This window comes from Loxodonta africana, chromosome 2 (genome assembly GCF_030014295.1).
Source record: "Loxodonta africana isolate mLoxAfr1 chromosome 2, mLoxAfr1.hap2, whole genome shotgun sequence".
Lineage (NCBI taxonomy): Eukaryota > Metazoa > Chordata > Mammalia > Proboscidea > Elephantidae > Loxodonta > Loxodonta africana.
This window is the reverse complement of record NC_087343.1, coordinates 123,938,209-123,966,176: the sequence shown is the minus strand read 5'-3', so window position 1 is coordinate 123,966,176 and position 27,968 is coordinate 123,938,209. Positions and strand designations below refer to the sequence as shown.

The window sequence follows — 27,968 nt, the reverse complement described above, 5'->3', positions numbered from 1 at the left end:
AAAGGAAGAAATTAGATATTTGAGCCCATATTTTGGGACAGGAAAGTGAGTTTGACTAAATGTATGAGAGGAAGGAGAAATCTGATAATTTAGTAAGATGCTAAGAGTACGTACTTTTCTAACTTGAAGTGGCATGTTAGTTACTGACCTGTCTTTGAGAAATGGACATAACCCAGCAACGTGGGCATATGTTTATGTTTGAATTTGTTGTCTCAGGCTGTGTTCTCTTCTGTTTTCTCATTTTTCCCAGCTCAGTTTTCAGTTCAGAAAGTCACTCCCCAGTCTGATGGCTCTAGTTCAAAAGTGAAAGTCAAGGCTCGAGTAAATATCCATGGCATTTTCAGTGTGTCCAGTGCTTCCCTAGTGGAAGTGCACAAGTCTGAGGAAAATGAGGAACCAATGGAAACAGATCAGAATGCAAAGGAGGAAGAGGTAATCTGGATATTTCATATATTACGTTTTAGGGTGTCTTGTCTAGAAATTCTAGTGAGTTGGCTGGGTACCAGGGGAGGAGCATTGTGACAGAGCTGCACAGAGTTGGTTTGTGTTCTCTTCTCCCACTATGGGTGATCCAGCAGAGAATCTTTATGTAGAATTTGTAGGGAAATGAGACATAGTTGGCTCTCCCCCAAGCTCTCCAACCAAACACTTCCCAACTTGAGTTATCCCTGATTCTATCTGGTTACTGAAGAGTGGTGAGTCTAAACTGATTACTTTCTCAAGTAGAATTGTACACTTAGTTTGTTGGAATCGTGCAACGGGTCTTGTCCCTTACTGGGCATCAAAATCACCTGGAGAGTTTTATAAAACTACAAATGCTTGAGCCTCAGCCCCATAAATTTTGTTTGAGTTGGTCTGAGCTGGGCCCGAGGTATCAGTAGTTTCAGCAGCCTCTCAGGTCATTCCAATGTGCTGCAGGCACTAAGAATCATGGCTTCAGAGTTCCCACAATCTTATCACTTATTTATTATTATTGTCAGACTTTGTTCTTTTAGCTGAATATTCAAGGTGTTCGTTTCCCCTTGTGCGTGCAGTGTTTGCACCTTAAAGGATGAAAAGACTGATTTTAGAACGTCTTGGGAAAGTTAAGACTTTTCAGAGTAATCTACTCAAGAGGTGGCTTGCAGAAACTCATGCTCCCTACAGATTAGATTGTGTTATGTTGTTACATGATGCCACGTTATGTACTGTGAATACTTTGTGGTTTACAAAGTAATTCTGTAGTCACTCTTGTTTATATAAGGGTAGGCAAGTATTATCATCATAGTACAGATGTATTAACTGAGACCCAGAGAGGAAAACTTCCTGCTCAAGGTAACGTGGTATAGCTGGGATTTGAGCCTCAGTTTTCTGATTGCTGATAGTTAAGCAGGATTTCCAGACCATGTGACGTTGCCAGTATGTGATAAAGGTTGTTTAGTCTTTCACTGGCATTGCCTAGTTTCAGGAATTGATGTGTTTTTCAGAAGATGCAAGTGGACCAGGAGGAACCACATGTTGAGGAGCAACAGCAGCAGACGCCAGCAGAAAATAAGGCGGAGTCTGAAGAGATGGAGGTATGGGTTGGGTTTTAGAGTACGAATTGCAGTGTCTTTTATGGGTTGGGCTTTAGAGTATGAATTGCAGTGTCTTTTAATATATACACGGTTCTGGCTGAAGAACTGTGTCTTGGAAGATAGCTACATTAGGAATTCTTTCGTTTGAACAATTTTTGAACCAAGATTTTGTACTGTATTTGGAAAGATCACCTTTGAACTTTTCTAGTTGGTACAAGGGAAGAAAGCTCTCAGGAGGTCTCTTTTAACTAGGCCAGTGATTGGCACATGCTGGTCTCTGAATGGCTGCTACTAATAGTTACTCTATGAGTAATTTATTCTTTACCGATAAATGATGAGATTTAAAATTTTTTCAGATTTTGTCACCTCTCAAAAACATGTCTTTTTGTCAAAGGATATTTTAAATAATAATGTATTTAAATGTTTTGTAAATATACATATTTATCCCAAGCATTTATTTAAATGAATACAGTTTAATGCTTTTTACAAACCTGTTCTTTAATTTTAACTATTGTGTTTTTATGTTTAAATTTGTTTTCTGCATTTATTGCAAGTTATTTATGAAATCGCAGGTTATTCATGAAATAAAACCCTCTTAGGTATTTCTGATTGTTGTATTTTTAAGTTTAGCAGAGCCTTAAGATGCCTTATGTCTGTTAATCCATTTTCAGTCAGTTAACAAATTTTAATTGCTGTGCAAGTAGTTTTTTTAAAAAAAAAAAAAGTGAACAAAGGAAATGATTCCCACAGAAGCTTTAGTCTGCTAAGGCCTTTATCAGGATGGAAAACCCTTCATGCTTTTGGGTGGGTTGAGGACAGCAGCGGGGGACAGAAATACTTGTTTTCCTATGTATTTTGTGAAAGGTGGGGAAAAGACTGACATTGAGCTGTGGAAAGTTTCTAAAAAAAAAAAAAAAAAGTTGTTATTTAGGCTTCCATGGGATGACTCAGGAATGTATTGCTTCTACGGGAAATGAAATACAAACAAGAACATAAATTTTCAGCATCCGACTTAAGATGGGGAAATAACTACAGTCTTGCCTCATAACATAATAATAAAAAAAAAGATATCTTTTCTAATCTGTAACTTGGGGGGGGGCTTTCAGAGCATAAAAGCAATGAAAATAATAATGAAGGAAAAGATGGATAGATTCTGCAATACAAACTTGTATTGACAAATAAGATAAAATTCGAAAAAAAAACTATAAGGGTCAATTAATGGGGTGAAAATCACTAAAATCCTAAGAGAACAGTGAACAAAAGATGACTAGGTAGTTTGAAGAAGTAAGCATGGTTGATAAGTGTATGAAAAAAGGTATAGCCCTAAATAAATTCATAAAAAATCAGAGAGGTGAAGTTAAATGAATTTGCATTGCTGGCCAGGGTGCAGTGAAATAGGTTCTCTTACTCCTTATGAAAATGTAAGTAGTGACATTCTGGAAATCACATTGGTAATATATTATTGATCCATAAAAATTTCAGACTCTTCCCACTAATTTCATGTCCATATCTGTATGCTTAGATAAGAGACCAAAATGAGAGAAAAACAGTGACTATTACATATATGAATTGTGAAATTATAGAAGGTTGTTTTATTTATGTATTTTTATTGCCCACATACTACAAGAATTAGTCCTCAGATATTTAGATCATCAGATATAAGAAAATAAACCAAGTTAATTAAAAAGCAAAAACAGCTTTTGAAATGTGAACTATTTGGAAGTTTAAGATAGTCTGTATATGTGTTTGTTATTCTTAATAATTTGTTATTTTAGACCTCTCAAGCTGGATCAAAGGACAAAAAGATGGACCAACCACCTCAAGCCAAGAAGGCAAAAGTGAAGACCAGTACTGTAGACCTTCCTATTGAGAATCAGCTATTATGGCAGATAGACAGAGAGATGCTCAACTTGTACATTGAAAATGAGGTGATTGAAGTCTCTTAAAACAATAAGCTAACAAATTAATGTGACCCTACTGTTTAGACTCTGTGCCTAGTTACCTTGATGCACTTTTGGCTGTTTGTACTTTGAAAAAATAATTTATGGATTTTGGGGCACTGCAAGGACAAGTTTAAGTAGTGGATCCCATAGTTTGTCAAAATTCCTTTATGATGGTGCTGTGCCTCCATTACTAGAAGCTCTGTTCAGAGATCTTTGACAGTATGTCTTTGGCCTAAGGGAGGCATCATTCGCCAGAGACCGGGGGGTGTTTGAGGTTTGTAGTGAGCTATGGGAGCTGATCAGCAGAAGAAATTACATAGTACTAATGGTAGAGCTATTTTCTTTCCATTTCTCTTTTGCCACTCAATGGGTAAGTGTAGTAACTTTATTATGGTGAAGAAGGAAGCCTGGTGGCACAGTGGTTATGAGCTCGACTGCTGACCAAACAGTTGGCAGCTTGAATCCACTAGTCACTCCTTGGAAACCCTATGGGGTAGTTCTACTCTGTCCCGTAGGGTCGCTATGAGTCGGAATCAACTCGATAGCAGTGGGCTTGGTTTTTGGTTTTGGTTATGGTGAATGATGCATGGTTTGGGACCCTGTAATACATTTATTGAATTAATTGCTACCTATGAAGTTTCTTATCAGGTATTCACTGGCTCTTAGAATAGTTTTGTTTTACGGACCTTTAGCATTTATAGTATATAAATTAGTTTAATTTTTCTTGGTATTCCATAATAAATAACAAAGTATGCCACATTGTGACATTGAGCCATTAGAGTTCTCTTGTCTTAAGTTCTTTTATTCTTTTGGGTTTGAATTTCTACATCTTGATATTTCTGTCACCTTTTTCTAAGCATACAAAACCTTGACTTCTTGATCTTCACAATTCGCCAAGAACTAATGCTTCCAGATCTCCTTCCTTGAGTGACTCACAGAGTTAAAAGAATTTGAGGAAGGATTATCTACTTTTATAATTAATATTGCTTAGTATTTAAGAAGAAATAGTCTCAGTTGTACTAATGTCTAAATAATTTATTGTGTTCTTAGGGTAAGATGATCATGCAGGATAAACTTGAGAAGGAGCGGAATGATGCGAAGAACGCAGTGGAAGAATATGTGTACGAAATGAGGGACAAACTTAATGGTGAATATGAGAAGTTTGTGAGTGAAGATGTAAGTATGTGCTCTGATGTACTGACGTACGATGTGTTTTTGGGGAACATCTTTAAATGTGGTAGAAGGGAAGTCTGCATCTGTATGTACACAGTAAAATTATTAAATGTACCCTCTTTTTGGGGGGGTGGGGAAAGTTTTTATATAATTTCATTTTGTATTTATTAGCACAGCATCTCCCAAGGGTTAGTTGTTGTGCATGCTTTTTACATGTCGCTTTTTGGGGGGGAGGTAATATTATTCTTCATTACTAAGTTTTTATCTTGAGAGAAACATTGATTTTTACAGCACCCGTAAACAAGTTTGTGAGGCATACCATTCTGAGATTCACCATACTTTTTTTTGGAATGTTAGAATACTGCAGCATCACCTGCATTACATAATAGTTACTGAAGACAAGCCAGGCTAAAACAAGGGTAAAAATTGCAGCTGAGAATATTTATAGCAGCACCTTTTAAAAGGTAATTTTATTAAACCAAGTCATTGTATTTGGTCATTTTATTGCTACAGCAAAACAAGGCCATTAAAGTATAACACTTTTCCTTCCTGATTTTAACTGATTATCTCATTCTGCTTATACATTTCAAGTTTAAATGGCAAGGATAAAATGTTTACCAAAAGAGCACTTTTTTTCCTCCCTGTAATCATGATAAGGAGCATAAAAGAAGAGAATCCTCTGTTTATCAGGCCCATTCCCTTTGCATTTGCCCGCTCAGACTTAAGTCTTACAAAGAGGCAACAAAAAGTAAGACAGAAGCTTAATGGTCACACAAAAACTACTGATAATACTGGTACACATCACTTTTTGACAGATTTGCATGCTATTTTTTAACTAACTTTTTTTAAAGATCAGCTCACTTTTTTCTTGATGTTTACTTTTTAAAACTCATTTGGTTTTGAATGCAGTTTAATTCTGAATTTTCCAAACATATCTTGAAGCAGGGAGAATAATATTGTAAAACCCCGTGTACCCATCACTCAAAACAATTTGCCAGTCTTGTTTTATGTATTCCTATCTCCTCTCTTCCCCCTATGTTTTAAAGCAAATCTCATATATACCTTTGCAGTCTGTGCCTGTGACTGCACTGGTGATTCGTTTTTTTTTTAAACTGATTTTCGATTGACTTGATTAAGAAATTGTGTTTATCTTTAGGATCGTAACAGTTTTTCCTTGAAACTAGAAGATACTGAAAATTGGTTGTATGAGGATGGAGAAGACCAGCCAAAGCAAGTTTATGTGGATAAATTGGCTGAATTGAAAGTAAGTGGCTCGTCCTTTCTGAGAGCAGAGGGGTCCCAAACCTTTGCTGTAACTTCCAAGGAGAGTATCTCAAAATTGGGAGGAATCTCATGCTAAGTAAAGAAGACAGTCTGAAAATGATATTTAAACAACCATGTCCTTTATGACTTAAGCCTGTTAGCTCTCTCACTTTTAAAACCTCACAGTAACAAGAATTTTTCTGAAAACTGAGTTTATACTTAACTGTTTCACTGATTTGGAGATAGAGTGCCTTCTTGATGTCAAGAGATAAAAAGACTAGCAAGATACAGTCTCCATCCTATAGACACTTGAGGTGCAGTTGTCACAGGGCTGTGTATTCTCCATAAAAGCATCTAGTTTTGTATTGAAGGAAGCTGATTGATAAAAGTACAAAGAATTATTTAAAGTTGAGGCCTTTTGTTTGGAAAAGGATGCAAATGCACAAGAAGTTTTTACATTTCCCTTTAGTTCTAGCTCTGGATTACTTGGTTTCTTCTGGAATTGGGCCATTATGACTGACCTCTTGAGTGGAATAGCTCAGAGGCAGAGCTTTCAGTTCCCTATCATTCTGGCAAGACTGTTGCAGTCCTTCCTGTTGTGTTTTTAATTTTTTTTATGGGAATTGTCAAACACACATGAAGGTAGAATAACAGTTTCAACTGTTACCAACTTAAGGCCAATTTTGTTTCATCCCTGCTACCTCCTACTCCCAGTTATTTGAAGCAAGTCCCTTATGTTGTATTTAAACCATAAATAGTTCAGTATGTGTTTAAAAGAGAATATAACCTGAAGTACCATTAAAACACCTAAAAACTTCCTTTATATCAGCATATATTTATGTTAAGTTCCATTTGTTCATAAATTACTACTTTTCAGTTTGTCAGGATTCAGATAAGGTCCATACATCTTGTTGCTTTATCTCTTAAATATGTGTCTTTAGTTTTCCTTCCATTTTTTTTTCTTCCCTTATTGATGAGTAAACTGGATCATTTGTCCTGTAGGGTTCTTGTCCTCCATCTGGATTTTGCTGATTTTTATCTGCGTGATAGCCTTTAACATTATTCTGTAAACTTGATGGTTAGATCTAGAAGGTTCATCAGATTCAGGCTTTAGTAAGTTTATTATTTTAATTTTTGGCAAGAGCCTGGGTGGTGCAGTGGTTAAGAGTTTGGCTGCTAGCCAAAAGGTCGGCAGTTTGAATCCACCAGCCACTTGTTGGAAACCCTATGAGGCAGTTCTGCTCTGTCCTGTAGGGTCGCTATGAGTTGGAATTGACTCAGCAGCAATGGGGTTATACCACATTGAGTGTTGTGTATCTCTTGTCAGGAGGCATCTAGTTTCTGGTTGTCTCCCCACTGTTTTGAGAACTAGAGCTCTTCTCAAGTGACAAATTGAAGTGGCTCAACATGGAGCGATATTGAAGTGTACTCTCATAGCCAGCCTGAGGCAGCCTTGTATTTCCAGTGGGCTGGGGAAAAGTATTCCACCTATAGCACATGGGGATTAAATGTACTTTAGTCCATAATCAGTCTTAGTAGAAACAATGCTACTTTGATAATTTAAGCTGAAGAATTTGTATATTCTCTCTTCTGTTAAGAATCTAGGTCAACCTATTAAGATGCGGTTCCAGGAATCTGAAGAAAGACCAAAATTATTTGAAGAACTAGGGAAACAAATCCAACAGTATATGAAAGTAGTCAGCTCTTTCAAAAACAAGGTACCGTCTTTGTTTTTCCTACTCTTATTTTGGTAGTTAAATTTTGGGGCATCACATAGCAGCTTTTCTCTTATTTTCCTCACATATGGCTTAACAGTGTTGCATTCGTTTTGGATGATAATGTAACACACAAGTTCTGTAGAGTGTTATTAAGAACCTGGAATTTGCTCCATTTCTTTATGAGTTGGAATCTGGAATGAGCAGTATGGTTCAATTTCCTTCTCTGGCTTTGAAATACTTCTTCTGTGTTTTGACTTAATATACTGTATCCTGGTCTTTCTGAGAATGCATTAGGCATGTAATTTGGTTTGTTATATGTAAATGTAGGACTGTCTCAGTAGTAAACTACTTTTTGTTTGAGCACTATGTGATAAACACTCTGTAAATATATTACCTCATTGAATCCACAGGTGGTGTATCAACGTTTATAGGTAACTTCTTTAAGCCCCAGTTTCTTTAAACAATGCCTGGTTACTGATAAGTTGGCAGAGCTGGGATTCAGCCTGAGGTCTTACTCTAAAGTTGGTGTCATAGTTATCTAATAAATGGAAACCCTGGTGTCGTAGGGTTAAGTTCAATGGCTGCTAACCAAAGGGTTGACAGCTCGAATCTGCCAGGTGCTCCTTGGAAACTATGGGGGCAGTTCTGCTCTGTCCTGTAGGGTTGCTGTGAGTCCGAATTGACTTGATGGTTTCGTTTTATCCAGTAAGTGCTACTGTAACAGAAATACCACAGGTGAATGGCTTTAACAAACATTTATTCTCTCACACTCTAGGAGGCTCAAAGTCCTAATTCTGGGCTCCAGCTCCAGCGGGAGGCTTTCTCTCTCTGTCAGCTCTGGGGGAAGGTCCTTGTCATCAGTCTTCTTTGGTCTAGGAACTTCTCTGTGCAGGGATCCCAGGTCTAAAGGAGGCGCTCCACTCCTGGCTCTTCTTGCTTGGCTTTAATGAGGTCCCCCCTCCTCTCTACTCGATTCTCTTTTATATCTCAGAAGAGATTGATTCAAGATACAGCATAATCCTGTAGATTGAGTCCTGCCTCATTAATATAACTGCCTCTAATCCTGCCTTATTAACATTGTAGAGGTTAGAATTTAGAACACATAGGATAATCACATCAGGTGACAAAATGGTGAACAGCCACATAATACAGCCACATGTTCCTATAATACATGGGAATCATGATCTAGCCAACTTGACACACATTTTTGGGGGACACAGTTCAATCCATAACAGTTTGTGTTCCTAATCACTCCACTGTACTCCAGGTTCTTATGTATTATCAGTGTAAGAGACTTCGTGATAAGTTGAGCTTGTGTTTTTTATAATTTTGTTTTTATAAGACCTCTTTAAAAATTTTTGACTATTGTTGGTTCTGAACTAGCATACCTAAAACCTCAGCTAATGTAATTTTTTTGCGTTGTGTAGTTATCTTCATACAGCTTCGTATAAAGCATGTGCACCTATTTATACTGATGAAGTGTTTTAATCACCACCTTTTATATTTTCTTGGCCTTTAAATCATTTTCGTGAATGTTTTAAAAATTGGGGTTACTTTCCCTTTCTTCGATTTTTAAGGAATTGAGTGTCTGTTTACATCATGAGGCTAAATGTGCTCCAGTTTTTGAAAGATCGTAACTTTTTGAAAGATGCTAAAGAGCTAGACAGTATTTGGGTAGGGAGACTATCATCCTCTGAAGCTTCTACCTACCTGCTGGTTGTAGGAGGACCAGTACGACCATTTGGATGCTGCCGACGTGGTGAAGGTGGAGAAGAGCATGAATGAGGCCATGGAGTGGATGAATAACAAGCTGAATCTGCAGAACAAGCAGAGTCTGACCATGGATCCAGTTATCAAGGCAAAAGAGATAGAAGCTAAAATTAAGGTAATTTAATATTAGCATATTAATATTCCTTTGTTAATATGTTATCTTTTTATTAGTAGTCCTCAAAGTGATATTTAGGAGGGAACGTTATTATTGTGTTTTAGGGGTTGGGAATGGGGTGGGCGAGGCTAGACTTGGGTTTAGCATGTCGTATAAAATTGGTTAATTTATAAGAAACAACAGTTTTTCTCTCCTACCATTCCAGGAGCTGATAAATACCTGTAGTCCTATAGTTTCAAAACCCAAACCCAAAGTGGAACCTCCAAAAGAAGAACAAAAAAATGCAGAGCAGAATGGACCAGTGAATGGACAAGGAGACAGTCCAGGGCCTCAGGCTGCTGAGCAGGGTACAGACACAGCTGTGCCTTCAGATTCTGACAAGAAACTTCCTGAAATGGACATTGATTGATTCCAACGCTTGTTTATATTAAAACAGACTATTATAAAGCTTTAAGTTGTCAACTTTGTTCTAAATATCAACTAGAGCAAGCAGATACTAAAGATTTCTTAGTCAGTTTTTAGGGGACTTCAGGGGAGGGGATATAGATAATGTTTGGAGCATTTTTGACTTCTAAATAGAGAGATTAAGTGCATTGTATCTTTTTTCATAATGGTACTATTTAGAAGCTCAGTTAATCTTACTGAGTTTAAGCTTCACTCCTTTTAATTATGCTTCTAAAAAAGTTTGTTTTGGAAAGTTGAGCTATAGCAAAAGCTAAAGCTAGCTGTCAAGCAGACTTTTCGTTATGACATATGTGGCAGGAGCTCTAATTGTGTTTTAGAATCTGTTGTGGAAGTTGCCACAAAGGCTCCCTGCCTGGTGTGGGGATAGGGTTGGGCGGGGTGGGTTCTCCCTCTATTTCTTGAGGGCTAGAGCATGGCGTGGCATGGCATGGATTAACATAGAACAAAAAAGGTGTGCTCTGATCTTTTGCGCACTTTACCTTCACTCCCCCCCTCCCCCCCCAAAAAGAGCTCCCTTTACAAATGCCATGTGTTGCTTTTGGGAAAATAAACCCCCTTACCTGAAGCAAATCATTAAGTTTTTAGATCTGGAGGGTATTCCTTGGAAGTATGTTCACTAATATCCTATACATCAAAGTCTAAATAATTTTCTCTTCAGATGGTTAGAACAGGATGATGTATTGTTGGATATAGGCGTGGTAATTTTAACTGAGGAATTGATCCTTGTTAATTACGGCGTAAAGGTTTGTGTCCTGGTCGGCTTATTCAGGTGGGAGGTGTTCTGTGTAAATTTGAAGTCTAGCTTCAACTCCTAGGACAAGAGTTAAAAGTTGTTTTTAGCTCATTCACAGTCACTTGTGTGTTAGGTGTTAAAATCTGTCACACATCTGCCAATTTGTGTTAAACAGCTGACAGATCATACAAAAAACAAAGATACACTGGGTCATACTGGATGAGTCTGAATTTAGTGTTAAAGAAGTGCACTGCCCGATGTTAACACCACCTCCTCCTCATAGCGCACCCAGTGTCAGGTACACCCAAGCATTCCCTGCCCTTTGGGGCAGCATTGATAGGAATGAGGCAAGTTGGGCATCTGTTAACACTGGTATTAGAGGCCAGAGCTGGTACCTACCCTAGAAACTGTTATAAGCCTTATTGAGTACGTTTTGGATCTTTGTAATAATTAATGTTCTGTATAACAGAGTGCCTCTCTGTTAGTTTCGGCCTGTGTTGTTAGAAATAAGATCATGCCTTTTATATTTAGCATAAGTTTCTGTCTGTCTCTACGCTGAAACATTTTAGGGTGTTAAAAGCCCTAAAGTGCTACAAACAAACAGTGCTTAGTTAGAGAGGATTAACTTGGAAGTATGTATATGTTGGTATGGAAGCATGCATGGAAGCCTGCGTCATCAGGACTGGGGCCCTGTCCTTAGACCATCCTCTATTCATTCTCTGGCTGTCACGCTTCAAGAGTTCAAGCCGGCCAGTGGCTACTTTGAAGTGCTGGCTGCAGGATTAAGCCAACTCTGATGCAACTGACTCAGTTCTTAACGACCATTTCTTCTAAAACAATCCTTTTTGTTGGGGGGCGGGGGGTGTTTGGGTGCTGGGATGGGGGTGAACTTGAAGTTTAAAGTTAGAAATAAGATGATGTGGTCTACTTGCTCTCTGTTTAGACAGGCTGTAAGACCAATTGGATTTTCGTGGAGGCCAGGTTAGAGTGTGATAATTGTGTGCATTTATTCAGGTTGCTATCCAAATTGGTTTGTAAAAGCTCCAGGTCATGTTCTTACACTAAGAAAAATACTCAGTAAACATGAGACAAATTTAGAAAAAACGAATAAAAGAAACCTGTCTTACACTGAAAGGAATGGATTCCTTAATTTCATGAAGACTACTGGGGTGGGTGTGTGTGTGTGTGTGTGCGTGCACTTGTGTGTTTTCAATAAAAACTTTTCTCTAGAATTAAGCCCTCTTGGGTGAACTCCAGTTTACTTTTGTTGTAGATAGACTTCCAATCTGAAGGAGAACAATCAAGGCACTGCTCTCTGGGTGGCAGAAAGTTGTGCTTTTTCTTTATTTCTTTTAGAACCTTCCTAGTTGAGCCTTGGCCCAGTTCCTCTGATGTGGGAGTCCTTATCTTGCTCCTGGGACTGGGCCTTATTTTGAGGGTTTGACAGTAGCAGAAAGACGGTATGGCCACATAAAGGTAAGTGTCAGGACATAACCTGCGAAGAGTTATGGCCCAGGACATGGCCCAGAGTGTGCTAGTTACACATGTCACCACTGTGTGTGTGGGGTGTTTGCGTGTGTGTGTGTGTATGGCATGGTGATGGCTACTGAAAGGGAATGAAGCCATCTAAAGAGACCTTAACTGTACAAGGCACAAGGAAGGGATGGGCCAGGGGCCCTACTCTCTGGACTTCTGCCACTTCCATAGTCCAGGTGCTCTTCAGCTAGGAGGAGCTTAGCTGCCAGGGCCTACCAACAGCCTATTACAGCCACCTTCAAGAAACCTGCTGGCAGTTTGGTTTTCCCTTGGGCATCTGGTAAGGTTAGTGGAAAGCCTGGACCAGCCAGCTAGTGACCAGCCAAAGCATAGCTATTTTCACAGGGTGTTAGGATCACCTAGAAAGAGAGTAGCCACCTAGTTTACCCAGGAAGACTACCAGTGTCCCCGAAAGTCACTGGGGAAGAGGGTGTTGGGGTCAGAGGAAGGGCTGGTGTGATGGTTTTTCAACGGGGCAATTTCTGATCAATGTGAAGAACTTAACAGAACTTGGTGAGGATTCCAGCATTGGCATCAGAACAGTGGCCTTTGTGGTGCTTGTTCAGCATGAATGTTCCAGCCACCTGCTGAGAGGCCGGGGGCTACTTTGAAGTGCTGGTTCCAGGATTAAGCTGATGCTTATGTTTACTGTCAGAGATGGTAGAGTTGATGGGGAGCTGAGAGATGGGGTTTCTGGTAAAGGGCACTGGGGTCTCTGGGTCTTTGAACCTGAGAGTGACACAGTAGGAAGGCACATGTAGCGATACGTGCAGAATGAGGCCTGAGGGAAGTCGATGGTGGTGAACTTTCATTATAATCCACGTTGGAGAGGATGAGCCAAATGAAGGAGGAAATGGCAAGTCTTGGTACATGGAGGAAGAGGGAAGCGTCAAAAGTGGCTCAACACAAAACTAAACGCTTTCTGGAATAGTGATGAACACAATGGGAGACAGGCTGAGTTGAGGGGATGGTGTTTTGTTTATCTGCCATTTAGTAATACACTTCTCTGTACACTACATGTATTTAAAAGTTTTCGTGGTCCCAACAAAAAGGCGTCTGTTACATCTTAACGTGAGAAAGATTACGAAACAGTATGCACAACATCCCGCTTTACACCAGGAGATACGCTTGCATAAAAAACCGGAAAGCTGTTCTTGACATGGTTTCTTCCTGTTGGTTGGATTGTGGCCAATTCCTGTTTGTATATTTTTGCCTGTGCTTATTTTCTAAGATTTCTATAATGAGCATTTATTCCATAATATTAAAAAAGCTGGAAGTGTATCTTAAGGAATAGCTTGAAGGTTTCAAACGTGGAATAAAAGTTGTGATAGGAGCTTCAAGTTTGTAGTAGTCAACGGAGATGTTGGTGTGCGTTGGGATAACGTTTGGAAGTGGTACCAGATGGGGTTGAGAGATAACTGGAGCTCCATGTGGATGTGTAAGGAAGCCTCTTGGGGAAGTTCCCTGGTTTGGGGAATGAAAGGTCACGTTTGAGGGTATCAAGAAGTGGAAACTTTGAAGGAAACAGGAGAAGCTGCTGAGAGAAATGATGAATGAGGCACGTTTGGAAGTTCGAGAAATGAGAGGTGGCAATGGCTAGCAGGGCTAGGTGCTGTGGGGGCACTCTATAAGGGTAGGAGCTAGACTTTGACTTCAGAGGTTTCAGGTAAGGCACAGTTTGAGGGCTCTAGGTCAAGAAGCTTGGTCTGATGGAAATGAGGAATCAGCTCGGGGTTGGGGGAAGGGGTTGGCAGCATCCTGGGCTCCCAGGCCTGTGTGTATATGGGGGTGGTTCCCACTGGCTCTCTGGAGTTGTCTCTGCATTTCCTGAATGGTTCTCCCTTTGCTCTGGCTGAGGCAGCCTTGGGCCATGATCCTCAAAGCCCTTGACTGCTCTTGTGAACTGGATGCTGCTTTTTGCAGAAGATACTGCACCAAGTATAGAAATGAAGGAGGTGACCTTTTTGCTTAGGCATCAGTCTTGGGCGTAATGGAAAAGTGGCCTAGTTGTAGGAGCAATGGGTAAAGGAGGGAGTACTGTAAGGGCTAGTTCTATTCTTCTCAATCCAGTTTTGGCACACTCAGGACAAGTGGACTGGGGAATGTTTACGCCTAACTTCTAAGTGGATTTGCCAGGTTCAAACCCAACAGAACATGAGAGACTATGGAACAAATCTGTCTTGGAAAAAGTATAGCCAGAATGCTCCTTGGAAGGAAGGATGGTGAGACTACGGCTCACATTCTTTGGACGTGTTATCAGAAGGACATCATGCTACCTGGTAGAGGAAGACTCTCAAGGAGTTGGATGACACAGCTGCAACAACGGGCTCCAACATAACAATGATCATGAGGATGTCACGGGACCTGGCAGTGTTTTGTTCTGTTGCATAAAGAGTTGCTATGAGTTGGAACCAGCTTGAAGGCACCTAACAACAACATGGAAAGCTGTGTTTGTCTTGGGCTTTTTTCATTAGTTGTGTCTGGGTTTACATCCTTTGGGGACCAAGTGGACTGTTAGATTTGGAGGCCTGGCTCAATGATGGAGAGAGAGTGCACTGGAACCACTTCCCTTATCACGCATTGTTTTTTCTCCATGCACCTTAAAACTTTAAAATATTCTGGCCTACCATTTAGTTTAGGCTCAGCTTATGCTTGGGAAGAGAAAGCTGAGAACACTTAGAAAACCATCTCAGTCACCCAGCTTCCAGGATGTAAGTCTCAGCAAAGTATTTCTGAGGATGACGTGGATCAGTAGATGTTTCAAAAGTGGATGGCCCCCGTGACGGTACTTTCTAGCAGTGTCAGTGGGGAGGCTTCTAGGACCCATGAGGACCAGGTGAGCTGTGGTTGAAAGGGCTCAGAAAACAGGCCATGCAGTTATAAGGGAAGTTCTGGCCTGGGGTGAAGGAGCCTTTCCCCTGTGACTGGTCCTGTCCTTGGCTGCACCCCACGGGGTCTCTGCCTGGTTCACAGCTGCCTAAATAGAGCCTGGCATGAAGCATAGAACCTAGACGATGCTCAGTGAATACTTGAATATACATCAGTGCTTGATGGTTGTTGAAGGAAAACAGCATTAGAACTGTATTTGAAATCATATTATCCAACCCTCCACTTCGTGGATGAGGAAAGGGCCAAAGCAGGTGAAACTTGTAGGTCCAGTAGATGGCAGAGCCAGAAATCCCAACTCCAGCCGTTGTGTGGCTAGAATGCGAGGCTCTTTCTCTCCAAAAAACAGCTTTGAATATAGCATTATTTGGGGTAGCATTTTATCTTAAAACTGATGTCACTTCTCCAGCCAGAGTTCTCCAGAGTATGGTCTTCTGTGAGCTGCAGTATTGAAGCTGCCACTTGGGGGCGACGTCGTTCTTCCTGTGCCTTGGCTGGCCTGCAGTTGAGAATCGGCTTGTAGTTCAAAGACTTCACTTCCTGAGGAATTCCAGAAGTTTGGAGAATACAGACAACTACCAGCTCTCCTTCAGGGTAGTTAAAAGCAAAATAGACGTGGTTTCACAGAGGGCTTAAGCTAGGAAGCAGGGCTTCTTTTATGAGCTCTTGCTACTAATTCCTTAGGTCCTTACCGCCCAAAGTATGGTATCACTGAATGTAAAAGGAGAATCTTGGGCTTGACCCTAGACCTTGGGTAGATCACCCAGCCCAAACTTTTAAAACTCACCTGAGGACCTTGTTAAAATGCAGAATGTGCTTCACTAGGTGAGGATGCGTTTGAGAGTCTGCAGTTATAACAAGATCCCAGGTGAGGCTGACCATAGACTACATTTGACTAGGAAAGACTTAACCTCTGGGAGCCTGTTTCTTCATCTGTAAAACTGGGATAACACCAGGCCTATCTATCACATGGGGTAAATGACATGGAGTGGATTCAAGAGAAGAAGGATAAAGGGATTGTTCAATACCGGGGGTGTAACTTGACCTTTGAAGCCCGACTAGGAGTGCAAGGAGTAACTGACCCAGGCATAAGGAGTGTGAGTTACCGCAGCTTTCAGGGCTGCAGAGGAAACGTGTTTCTTGTCCTCACTTTCCCGGGAGTCCACTGAGGAACAGTGCTGAAGGATAATAGAGCAGAGGTGGCGTGGTCACTAGCCTTGAGTAGGGAGGGAGGATTGAATCCAGCCAACCTCATGCCACTTCTTTTGGCTTGGGCTTGATCCCATTAGTCCCAGGAAGGGACGGATACAAGACACTGACCTCTCTAGGAGTAGGGTCACTAGCTGTGGAAAGAGACTCCAGGGAGCAGCTATTTGACTCTAAATCCTGGGGGTCTGCTGCAGAGAAGAGAGAGAACAGCTTCAGAATGACTGTTAAATGTTAGCCATCTGATTCCCAGCTGTAGAGAGTCCACTTCTGAGTTACATGAAAGAGACAAGGTTTATTGGTGTGTGAAGGTTCCCAGACCTTCTCTCTCCTCTCCTTCTTTAAAGAGGATAGTCTTCTGTCATTGCCCACACTCTGCAAGTTCTGTCTTGGCCAACTTGTTTTCTGGATTGCTGTAATATCGAATTAGGAGAATAAGTGCAAGAGACTAGTGGGGTGGGGGTGGGGGTGTGTGGGTGGGAATCTTGCTGTGGATCAGCTCCTGGGCTCTCCTTTGAGGTAAAGCAGTGCGTGTGCATCTGAATTACCTGGAGGCCTTGTTAAAACATAGATTACTAGGCTGAACCCCATAGTTTCTGATTCAGGGGGACTTCAGTAGGGCTAGAATTTGCATATCTAACACGTTTCCAGGTGATGATGCATCTAATCTGGGGAGCACATTTTGAGAACTTGGATAGAGAACCTGGTTAGTAGGTACGGGGGATGTGAACTGAGGCTGCTGGTTTACCTAATGAACAGCTGAGGGTGATGGTGGCTGTGGACAGGAGGCAGGAAGGGAGAGACTAGTACCATGGTGGGGAGTAGGAAGAGGGAAAAGTGCAAAGTGTCCTTCAAGAAATGTCATATGAAGTTTGGAATTTCTTTGAAATTATTTCTGACTGTGGGATTTATGTGACTTTGAATACTACATCCAGCTTACACTGCCTGGGGACTTATTTGCCCTTGCTTGTGGTCACTAGTGTGTGGGCTTCTCTTCTCTGGGGGACTGGCCTTTAGCTTCTCTCCATGGTGCTTCCTGCTTCCCTGGCTGGCACTGGCTTCCTGTCTTTCCCTGTGTGTGTCTCTCTTCTGGCCAGGCTGAGAACTTCTCCAGGGTGGAGAAGCATTTGCCCACTCAAATGCCCCACTCTAATCCAGAGACTAGCTTCGGGTCTGCACAGCTCTGTGTGCTCCCTCCGCCCACCACAGTGTGGCTCTGAGGGGTCTTCACAGTTCAAGGGAAGGGCCTTGGTGTTTCTGTTGTTCCATGTCAAGCAATTCCCATTAAATCAGACTCAGCTCTTCAGCCTGCTCACAGAGCTTTTAAGGACACTTTAAAAATAAGCTCTAAATTGGAACTAACTCATCAAGCAGCACTAGCTGTTAATGAAATTGTTTCCTGTTAATTTGAGTTTAGAAAATAAATGGCTCCCTATAATCTGGCATCAATGTGATGGCTCCCACCCAGGAATGGGCCACTGGTAGTGGCTGGACTTCATTAGCTGGCATGCTTGTCCCGTCCACAAATATTTGAGCAGCTATCCGGGCCATGCCCTGGTCTGGGGATACAGATATCAGCAGAGCTCACAGTTGGCCCCTGCCTTCCTGCAGCTCCTTTATAGTGGCGGCTCACAAACAGTTAAAAAATCAGCTCTCAGGGGTGGTGATGGAGAGAAGCACTAGGAGCAGTGGAGCAGCCTGAGATGGTGACAGGACGAATAGAAGTTGGCTGCATAAGTGAGTGAAGAAAGTGTGTTTGGCAAGGGAACAGGTTGACCAGAGGTATGCTGGAATTTACAAACAGCTCTGGGTGGAATGCGCAGGGCAGGGAGTGGTCAGAGAGAAGGCTAACAGGATACCTGCCAGGAGCCTACAGTTAGATGCTATCCCTGGGTGATGACAGAGAGTTAAGGTCCATACCTCCCCATTTTTTGCAGCCATTTCTTTACACAGGGTTAGGGAGGACGTTGCTCTTGGGCAAAGAGGGCATTTTGAAATTCAAGATGATAAAAACCATCTGGAGATGGGTGGTGGTATGTAAGGTCAGGTTATAGAAAAGGTCACAGGGACCCCTTGAGAGGGTCTATAAAGCAGGAAGGAATCTGGCCTGGTGACACAGGAGAGAAGACGAGCTCATCATCCCCCCCTCCCCAGACCCGTGCAGCTGCGAGAGCACCTGCTCTTGTGCATGGAGAGAGCTGGTCTGCCCGAGAGCACCTGGGCATGCGCGTGGAGAGAGCTGGTCTGCGATCCCTGGCCCCAGGAGTGGCATGTTTGAATAGGCAGAAGAAAGGGCCAGTTGGTTAGTAGGTGTAAGGTCCCTGGGTGGCACAAACAGTTGGCACTGGGCTATTAACCACAGGGTTAGCAGTTCGAATTCACCCAGCGGTGCAGGGGGTGGGGAGATTGTTGATATTAAGAGGACAAGTGGACAGTCTCCTTTCAGACCAGTTGTTTTTGTCTCTTCTGCTTAGCCCTCTCTCGTCCTTGTTCCTGGTGGACTTACATTTGCTCTTGACAGTAATTTTTCTCCTCCCTCTCACATAGGGCAGTTTTTTATGGAGCTGTGGTGGAGGCTCTGGTGATATTCTCTTCATACTGGTTTCTCGGGTCTTTTCTTATTTCACAGGCAGACTTGGTGGTGATTAATCATCCCTCTCTTTTCAGTCTTCTTGTGTTAAAATGGCTCAGTTTACCTTGTCAAATTTTAAGATAACTCAAGAGATGGCTCTGGATTGGAATGATTAGAGGTAGACTGTGGGAGCAGATGGTAGGTGGGGCTCAGAGAGAAAGCAGAGGGGACCAGGACCAAGGGACACCCTGGGACTGGGTGAAGCTTGGAGGAAGAATCACAGTGTTCAGGCTTTAGGGCATGTTCCTGACAACCTGGTGGCTAGTCAGAACCAGGGCAGCAGGCCTGGTGTCACCTGGCAGGGAAGTGGTGACTGCAGGGAGACGTCTTGCTCTGATTCAGGAGTACACTCCTCACCATGAATGCGGGGCCGCCCACAGCAGTGTGGGGAGGGCTGGCTCAGGGTAGCAGCCTTTTGTTTGTAGACAGGCCCTTGGCAAGACCAGAAGGACAAATGTGAAACGAGAGTAGCTGGTGAGTGGGAAGCAGGGCAGTGAGCATGCTGCTAGGCAGACTCGCTCTGGCAGGAGGAAATGTCCAGATCACCTCTCTCCACAGAGGAAAAGGGCTGCATGTTCTGAGACACCTCCAGGCCTTGGGGTTTGAAGGGCCTTTTTGTGTGTGAGCTTCTCAGGGACTTCCAGGGCACACATGCTCAGAGACGGGCTGGGTTGGCTGAGGTGTTTCCAGGACTGCCTGATGAGCAGGCCCAGCAGCTGGCCTGTAGGGAAGGGCTGCTGGCCCTGAAGGAAAGAAGCCAGGAAACACTGGCTACTCCCTTTCAGTGCCACACCCACCTCCACACCTGCCACTTCCTTGATGTGCAGTTGTGTGAGGAGACAGTTGTATGAGCAGAGTTGGGTACATATCTGGCTGCCGGGAGGCTCTTCTGTGGGTGTCCCAGGGAAATTCCAGAGAGCCAGGTATAACCCGGTATGTAAATCACACCCAATTGTGCAGGAACCCAGCTTCCTACTTGGCCTGAATAAATGTGACTAGAGTCAGGCTTGTTTGGGTTCTGGAAGGGGGGAAGAGCCCAGCCTGTTGGTCTAGGTTTGGAGCACCTGAAGTATAAACTCCAGAGGCAGGGGCTGGTGACCTCTTTTACCTCTACATCCAGGGCTGGGGTCATCATTGTGGGCCCTGGGGGGCCCTGTCCTTTACTGTCCATTGTGCCAGGGGACTATGAATTTAGTTCTTCACGTTATTAACTGGAGTTGCAGCATAATTACCAGGACAACAACTCCAAAATGTAGCCTTGGCTTCAGAAATGTGGGACAAAATGGCACCTACTGAATTTCAGATGTAGATCCCACTGCATTTAACATTTATAAGTGGCAATAAAAGGGAAGGTTGGAATTGTATCTGCAGTTCCCAACCATGCACCATAATTTTATACGCTCAAACATCTGTTTTAAGATCATAACAGAGAATGTTGGATAATTGGCTCCCTTTTGTCCTGGACCCATCAGTTAGGCCCCATCAACTTTATTATAAATTTTCAGGGATTTATTAATAAACAACATTTGGGGAGCCTGACGCGGCTACACTGTGTCTAGGGAACTCGAGGCTTCTGAGTTGGGCCTATCAGTGTGCTCTTGGGCAGCCAGAGAGCTTACAGCCTGGGGAGCTGCTGCTTTGTAAGGAGACTCTGGGCCAGGAGGTCAGGGGAGAGAAGCCAGAAGGCACAGTTCCCCGGGTTGGAGGCAGTGAGGGGTGGTTCCCCAGTCTGATCTACCTGGAGGTCTAGTCCTTGGAAGATGTGGGTACAGAGATGTCCAGTGTGGCAAAAGGTAGAAGGTTTTGAGATTGGACAGGCCTGGCTTCAGTCCCAGCTCCACCACACATGAGCTGGGTGACTACGGGCAAGGCATTTACGTTTTCTGTGTCTCAGTTTCCTCATCTGTAAAATGGGGATGGTAATAGTAATGCTATCTCCTGGAGTGACTGTGAGGATTAATGAGAACATGCGTGAAGGCTCAGCACTGTTTTGGGCACACAGAGCCACCCCACAAGTCGGATATGAGCACCTGGAAAGTGAAGGGAGAGGCTGAACCAAACAGCTAGGGGAGCAGATGGCTGTGCACAGTAGTGGGTCACTTGGGGTGCTGGGGGCTGGTGGGTAGGAGATGCTGCTTCACCCATGGTTCCATATGGTTTCCTTCCTTATGGCAGGTATGGGTCCTCACAGGAGAGGGGAAGTTGCTGATAGCACACTGTTGTCTGGGCTGGGAGGCTGGCTGTGTCCCTTTTACTGCACGGCTGCTCCCAGCTCCTCTGGGCCTCCGTTCAAGCCCTCAGGCAGTCCCGTTGCACCTCTAGTCCTTTGCCCAAACCCCTGTCCATCCACTGGTCCACCCACCCTGCCTCCACTCCTAAAAGAGCAGAGGTGCTAAGCAGGCCCAGTGTGGGCTGTGTTGTGTGTAGGGGACTCCTAAGAGTGGGTGGCTTGCTTTACGTCCTTGCGCTGGGCTGGGGTTCTGGTAGCACTCCCTTCCTGTGTTCATATGGTGAGGCGTTCCCAGGGCACGGGCTGACAGGGAACCCAAAGGGTCTGCAGGCCTGAGCTCCAGGGTTTGAGGTGCTTTGCAGGGGTTGTCTGGCTTGGAGTGTCTCTGTTGGGTCCCTGAGGGTCTGGCTCAGTAAATGTAAATTTTATCGCTATTTCTATTATTATTCACATTCAAGGTAACAAGACTTTTCTGAGCCCCACTCCTCAGCTGTGTGTGGATGGGGTGAAAGGAGACAAACCCTCTCAGTGTTTGGCACAGTCTGTGATGATGAGCTGGAGCCAAAAACCTCACTCCAAATTTTCCTGGGTCTAGCACAAATCCATGCCATTTTCTAACCCCCAATCCAAACTGCCAAAAAAAGGCTGTGGGTTTCATGGCACAGCCAAAAATTGTGGTATGATTAGCTTTCAGATTCTTGTAGATCTGGAAAGAAAAAGACTTTTTTTTTTTTTTCCCCTAAAATGGAAGATTAGTGGCAGGAGAGTCTAGCTTGGCAGGAAACTCCTGCCAAATTGTCTGCCAACTGGACTCAGAGGTACCCTCAACTGGCAGCTCGGCTCTGGCCTCGCTTAAGAAATAAGTCTGCACGTCTCACCTCTCCCTTGGGGGTGCTGGCCTCCTGTCACTTAGCACCCAGGGAGTGGCTGCCCTGGGAGGCTCCCAGCATTGTCCAGCTGGACCCAGGGGAATGCAAGAGACTCATGTTTTTCATCAACAATAATGCTTTATCTCATGTGATCTCCCAAAAGGCCCTGGGAGGTGCCGGCACTCCACTGACAGATGAGGAAATGGTGACTCAGTGTCTAAGGTCTTGACCTGAACCAGTGGTGTCACTAGGGTTGGTGTCACCCAGTGCAGCAACTCACGATGTCAACCCCTGCCCACCATGGGCCTCCTTCTGTACCAGACCATGAAGAATCCTCGGTAATGTTTTTTGTACTAATATTACTCATAAATCGCGATTCCTGGATCTTTCTATTCCTTTAGTTACTACTTTATTCTCAAAAAAGTTACTGATATAGGCTCACAAATACTAATTACAACAATATTGTAGCTAAAACACCAGAAAATCTGACCAAAGCAGTGACTATAATGAAGACAACAGCCGCTTGTAGCATGTGCAGACAAAACCACGTGATTCGAAGCATTGCTGTAATTAGGTAATAACGACAGCTCTGACCCAGAAGGCGTTATAAGGTTCAAAAAGTAAATTAGTGTAGAGTTTAGCCTTGTAAGGTATATTGATACGTGTAAGCTGGGCTTACGAAAAATATTTTTGTTGTTTAACTAACTACAGGGATATTTTTATAGACGGTCATTTTGGTGTTGCCCCCTCTGACAGTGTCACTAGGTGCAGTCCATAGCCCCCGCAGCCCACACTTCCTGAGCCACCCTCTGAAAGCTCTCCCTCGGCTTCCTCTGCATTTTGAGTAAAATGGTCCCTCCTCACCAAGGAGACCTGGCTGGCCTCTCTAGCTTTATCCCCTCCCACTGCCTTCCTCACCAGCCTTCCTTTCATTCCTTGGAATGATGTAAAAACAAGGCTGTTTTTGCATCAGCAGTTTTGTATTGCAGCTTCTGCTGCCTGGAATTTACCTCCCCAGTTACTCTTCCTGGCTCACTCTCTCATTTCTGGAAAGTCTCTGTCCCACCTCAGAGAGGCCTGCCTTGATTGCCTTCTATAAAGACAGCCTCCACAAATTGTTGTTCCCCATTATAGGTCTTATTTCCTTCATAGGTCTTATCACAAGAGGTGCAGAGTGAAGGGGTTAAAAGAAGGCTTAGAACCAGACATGCCAGGGTGTGTAGTCTTTGATCCCCCTACTTACTGGCTGTGTGGCCTTGGACATGTTACTTAACCTCTCTGTTTCTCATGTGTAAAATAGAAATAATAATAGAACTTTCCTCATAGGGTTGGATGAATTAATACATGTAAAATGTTCAGACTAATGCTGGCATAGAGTCAGTACTCAGGAAATCTGAGCTAGTGTTATTATTGTCACAGTCTGTACTTATCTTGTTTAGTAGTATTTTTGCCACTAGAATGGAAGATCCAGGAGGGCGGGAACCACTTCTAACATCTTCATTGTTGTGCCTCAGAGCCTATGACAGGCCTGGGGTGTCATCGGAGCTCAATAAATGCTTGTTGATTGAGGTACAAAGACCGTGGAGCTAGTGGACAGCAAAGCAGGCCTCGGAGACAGGGAAGGTTGCTCCAGAGCCTGACCATTGTTCACTCCACACTGACATTCCTGGGTAAAAACATGCCAAATTATGTTAACCGAACTACTCTAGTTCAATTCCACATCTTCCCTCAGGAAAATTATTTATAAAATAAAACATAAAAGGGTGTCCTTCCATACCGGCTCAAGCTTGGTACTCAGCTATGCTGTACCAGTGGTGGAGGTGAAATGGGGGCAGGGACAGAAATCAGGCTTGTCCTTCCCTTACTCTTCACGAAGATTACATGTTATAGCCAAGAGACCCACAGCGATGTTCAGGGTGGCAGGTGTTGGGGACTGTTGGGTCACCCTGCCTTGCTCTCGACCTTCTGGTGCTAGGATTCCCATGGGGGTCTGGAAAAGGCCTGGCCTTCCCCCTGGTGCCCACTCTAGCCCAGTTTGGTGCTCTGGCCCTGAGGAAAAGGGAGGCACTTGGGCAAGGATGGGGGGGACTTTGGGATGTGGTCCCATGTTGTTTCCGTGGGGGGTACAGTGGCCAGGAGGTGCCCTAAGGGCATGCCTGGCCCATTTGGGGAGAACACTAGGAGGTGTTTGCATCTGTCACCTGGGAAGGAGATGAGACAGGTGGCTGAGCCCACTGTGGCTGCTTCATCTTAGATAGTTCACATAACCTCTGGCAGCCTCAGGCTTGTATGTGTGTTAATTGGATAGAGGAATTGTCTTGGAACTCTCCCTTCCCCTCTTTCTATCCACCACACTTGCAGGTCTGTAGCTTCACCAGGACCTGTGATTCCACAGTTCAGGAAATATGGGAGAAGGGGTGAGTTGTAGTCTCCCCTCCCACCTTCACTCCCACCTTTCAGGAATGTCCTCCTGAAGCGGTGCCTCATCCTCTGGGGGCACTCCAGAGTAGTCTCCTCCTTCTAAGAATGCCCTTTTCATGAGATCCCTGGCCTCTCTTCTCTGGGCAGGAGAGGCGCAGGGTGGAGAGTTGGAGGGGCTGCTTGGCCACCTCTTGGTAAGTCCTGCTCAGGTGGGCCTAGTTGCTCTCTTTGGAGTGTGTGGCCTTTCCCTCTGGTGTCCTGAGCTTGGGGCTCAGCCCAAACATCAAAACAAGGAAATCCTATCTACCATCTTTTTACTCCACTTCCTGAGGAGAGGAGCCTAGCACAAGGAACCACTCTTTTGGGGCCATAACCCTGGCCTGGCTGGGGCCTTCGTCAGAACATGCAGGCTGCACACTTGAACTATGAGAGCTATCAACAGTTCAACTCTGTTTCTGCCTTCCTGAGTGTCAAGTCCAGCAGCAGAAGGTTCAAGGTGGGCCTGGTTGGGGGACAGGAGGTTTGACGCTCAGGCCTTCACCGTCCCCTGTCCCCTGCATACTGTGAACCAAGTGTCTGTGAAGACTTAGGTGTTGCTGGCCCACGCCCAAGTCTCCTTGTTACTAATGGGGCTGCAGCCTCATTTGTCTGATTTATGTCTCATATTCTCCTAGCTTATACCTTTTCTCAGCAGTTTAGTAATGATCCAGAAATCTGTCTCCCTGGACTTAGAGTTGGAAGGTCTGAGTCTCTGAGGACCATTTTGGTTTTACAAATTTTGCAAAGTAACTAGGGATCTAAAGTCTATCCTGGCTGGCACATATTCACATGTATTTCCCTGACTCTTGACCCCATCAGGAGGCAGTTTCCAGCAAGATCTCCCCAAATACTTTGTGTATCCCCGTGTAAGTTCTTGAATAGCTTGAACAGGGACCATGGTGGTGTTTGCAGTTGTGTTCTCTTCTCTTGCTCTAAGCCCCATCTGCTGACCCTGGTAGGTCCTTAGGCCCTGCTGACTCTAGCTAGGCTCTGCTTCCAGTTTCATTTCTTCCTGGGCCCCATGCCCACTCTTTTGGATGCCACAGCTCTTCCTGAATATGCTCTGGGAGCCATTTTCTTGGGCATTCAGGTTCACCCATGTGGCCCTGAGCTCATGCAGAAGTGAGTGTTGGATCCAGATTTGTGTGTGTGTCTGTGTAGGTGGGTGGGGGGGGGCGGTCCTACAGCCATGCTGCTTGGGTCCTATAGCACTACAGTGTTTGTAGGAGAGTGGCTGTTTGGTTTTTATTTAAAGCTCTCTGTTCCGTTGCACCAGGCTGAATCATCGAGGACAGAGCTGGTCACACCTTCTCTTTTATCATTTGGTTTTGTCTTTGGGTCAAGCTCATCATGCCTGGTCCTTTCTCTCTCTGGACAGGCCCTCTTGTGGGGAATGCAATGTCTTGACAGATGGACACCTACGGGGTCTGTCCTACCAGGTTTTTAAGCCTACCAGTAGTTAGCCCAGCCAGGCCCGTCCTAGAACACCTCTCCATCTACATGGTTTTTCCTGGGGGTTGTTTAGGAATGATTTCTTCTCTGAAGGATGTCAAGGGGCCTGCAAGTTGAGAGTTGCATGTGAGGGTGGGAACAGACAAGGTAAGAAAGAGTTGTCCATGGGTGGGTAGCTGGCTCTAGTTTAGTAAGCTCAGAATTCCTGAGAGAGAAGCCTATTGCAAACTGTCCTGTGGTATCACCAGTGTTCCCCAGAGTGGCCTCAAGTCATGCCTGAGTGAGCCTGGGGGTGGGTGCATGTCCCCAAGAGCCATCCACATTCTCTCACTAAGGGAGAAACAAATGCGGGGTTTTTGGGGTCAAGAGTCAGCCTAGGGCCATTGGGGGCGCCATCTGGGCTGAGTCATGAAGAGTAGGTATGTACTTTAAGATGCTTGTTCAATGGCATTGGAATCCTAATCTTGTCCTTACTCATTATTCATTTATATAACAGTTATTCCCTGGAAGCCTGTTCAATAAATAGGCATTGGGATGAGAAAAATTGGTGCTATGGTTCCTGCCTGTATGGAGCTTAGATTCTAATGGAGACAGATATTTAATAACCACACACTTGAAAGCATTATTATAATCTATGATAAGTGCTGTGAAGAGAATGTATGTGTTGGGAAAGACATCTCTGGGAAGGCATGTTTAAGCTGAGACCTGAAGGATAAGCTTGAGTTAATTGAGCAAGGGGGTTGGGTGGCAGTAGGGGGTCAGCCAGAGAAAAAGCGTGTGTAAAGGCCCTGTGGCTGGAGTATAGAGGGAGAGATGGGACTGAGAAGCAGGCTGAAGACTGACTACATAGAGCCATAAAGGCCAGGGGAGGGAATTTGATCTTTATTGTAATGTCAGTAGTGATTTATCTTGGATTGCCCAGGAGCAAAAGTGGAAGTAAAGAGACCAGTTAGGAGAGTACTACAAGTGTCCAGATAACACAGTGGTAGCTTGGCCCAGGTGGTAGAGGTGGAGAGAAGTGCACTTATTTGAGAGATATTAAGAAGTAGAATTATCAGGAGCTGGTGAAAGATTGGGCATGGGGAGTGAAGAAGGGGGAGGTATCAAGGGTAGCTCCCAGGTGTCTGGGTTGCCCAATGGGATGGGTGGGTAGATGGAGGTGCAACTCTCTTAAGCAGGGAACATCAGATTTGGTGGAGAAAATCATTAGTCCAGGTTTGGATAGTGTCTTAGTTATCTAATGGTGCTATAACAGAAATACCACATGTGGATGGCTTTAACAAAGAGAAATTTTGAAGTTTAGTAGACTAGAAGTCTGAATTTAGGGTGCTGACTCTAGGGGAAAGTTTTCTCTCCCTGTCTGTTCTAGGGAAGGTCCTTCTTCTCTCTTTTTAGCTTCTACTCCTTGGTGATCATGTGGGATGGCATCTGTCTTCCCCCATCTCTCCTTGCTTGCTTGGTTGCTTGCTCAATCTGCTCTTCTATATCTCAAAAGAGATTGATTTAAGACACACCCTACCCTAATACTGCCTCATTATCATATCAAAGAAAACCCATTTCCAAATGGGATTATAACTACAAGTATATATATATTAAAAAAAAAAACTAGAAGTATAAAAATAGAGGCTAGAATTTACAAAACATATTTTGGGGGGACACAATTCAATCCATAAAAGTTTAAGTTTTAAATGCCTATTCATTGGAGATGAGTTTGAAATGTCTAAGAGGAAACGTTAAGCAGAAAGTTGTATATTTGAGCCTGGGGCTCAAGTAGAGAGTTGGCTGGAGTAGACATTTGAGAGTCATGACAGTAATGGAATCCATAGGGGTGAGGTACATGGCCTGAGGAGAGATCAAGCTGCTGAGCAAGGTGCTTGGTGCCCAGCTTCCTTCCTGCTTGTTCACCCTAGGCAGCAGAGGGCTGCTCACCTTGAGGATCTAGAACCTGGGCAGGCAGGATA

General features: G+C 43.9%; 1 protein-coding gene across 1 annotated transcript in view; it reads left to right on the top strand.

Moving 5' to 3' along the window:
• HSPA4 (heat shock protein family A (Hsp70) member 4) overlaps nucleotides 1–11,870 on the top strand; it is a 48,826-nt gene extending 36,956 nt beyond the window's left edge. Inside the window, exons 12-19 of the mRNA XM_003405015.4 lie at nucleotides 251–432; nucleotides 1,467–1,556; nucleotides 3,332–3,484; nucleotides 4,550–4,675; nucleotides 5,829–5,936; nucleotides 7,534–7,653; nucleotides 9,377–9,538; nucleotides 9,744–11,870. Of these exons, the coding sequence (XP_003405063.1) occupies nucleotides 251–432; nucleotides 1,467–1,556; nucleotides 3,332–3,484; nucleotides 4,550–4,675; nucleotides 5,829–5,936; nucleotides 7,534–7,653; nucleotides 9,377–9,538; nucleotides 9,744–9,947 (1,145 nt within the window). The 3' untranslated portion in view covers nucleotides 9,948–11,870. The remainder of the gene's footprint in view (nucleotides 1–250; nucleotides 433–1,466; nucleotides 1,557–3,331; nucleotides 3,485–4,549; nucleotides 4,676–5,828; nucleotides 5,937–7,533; nucleotides 7,654–9,376; nucleotides 9,539–9,743) is intronic.
• The last annotated feature ends 16,098 nt before the right edge of the window (nucleotides 11,871–27,968 follow it).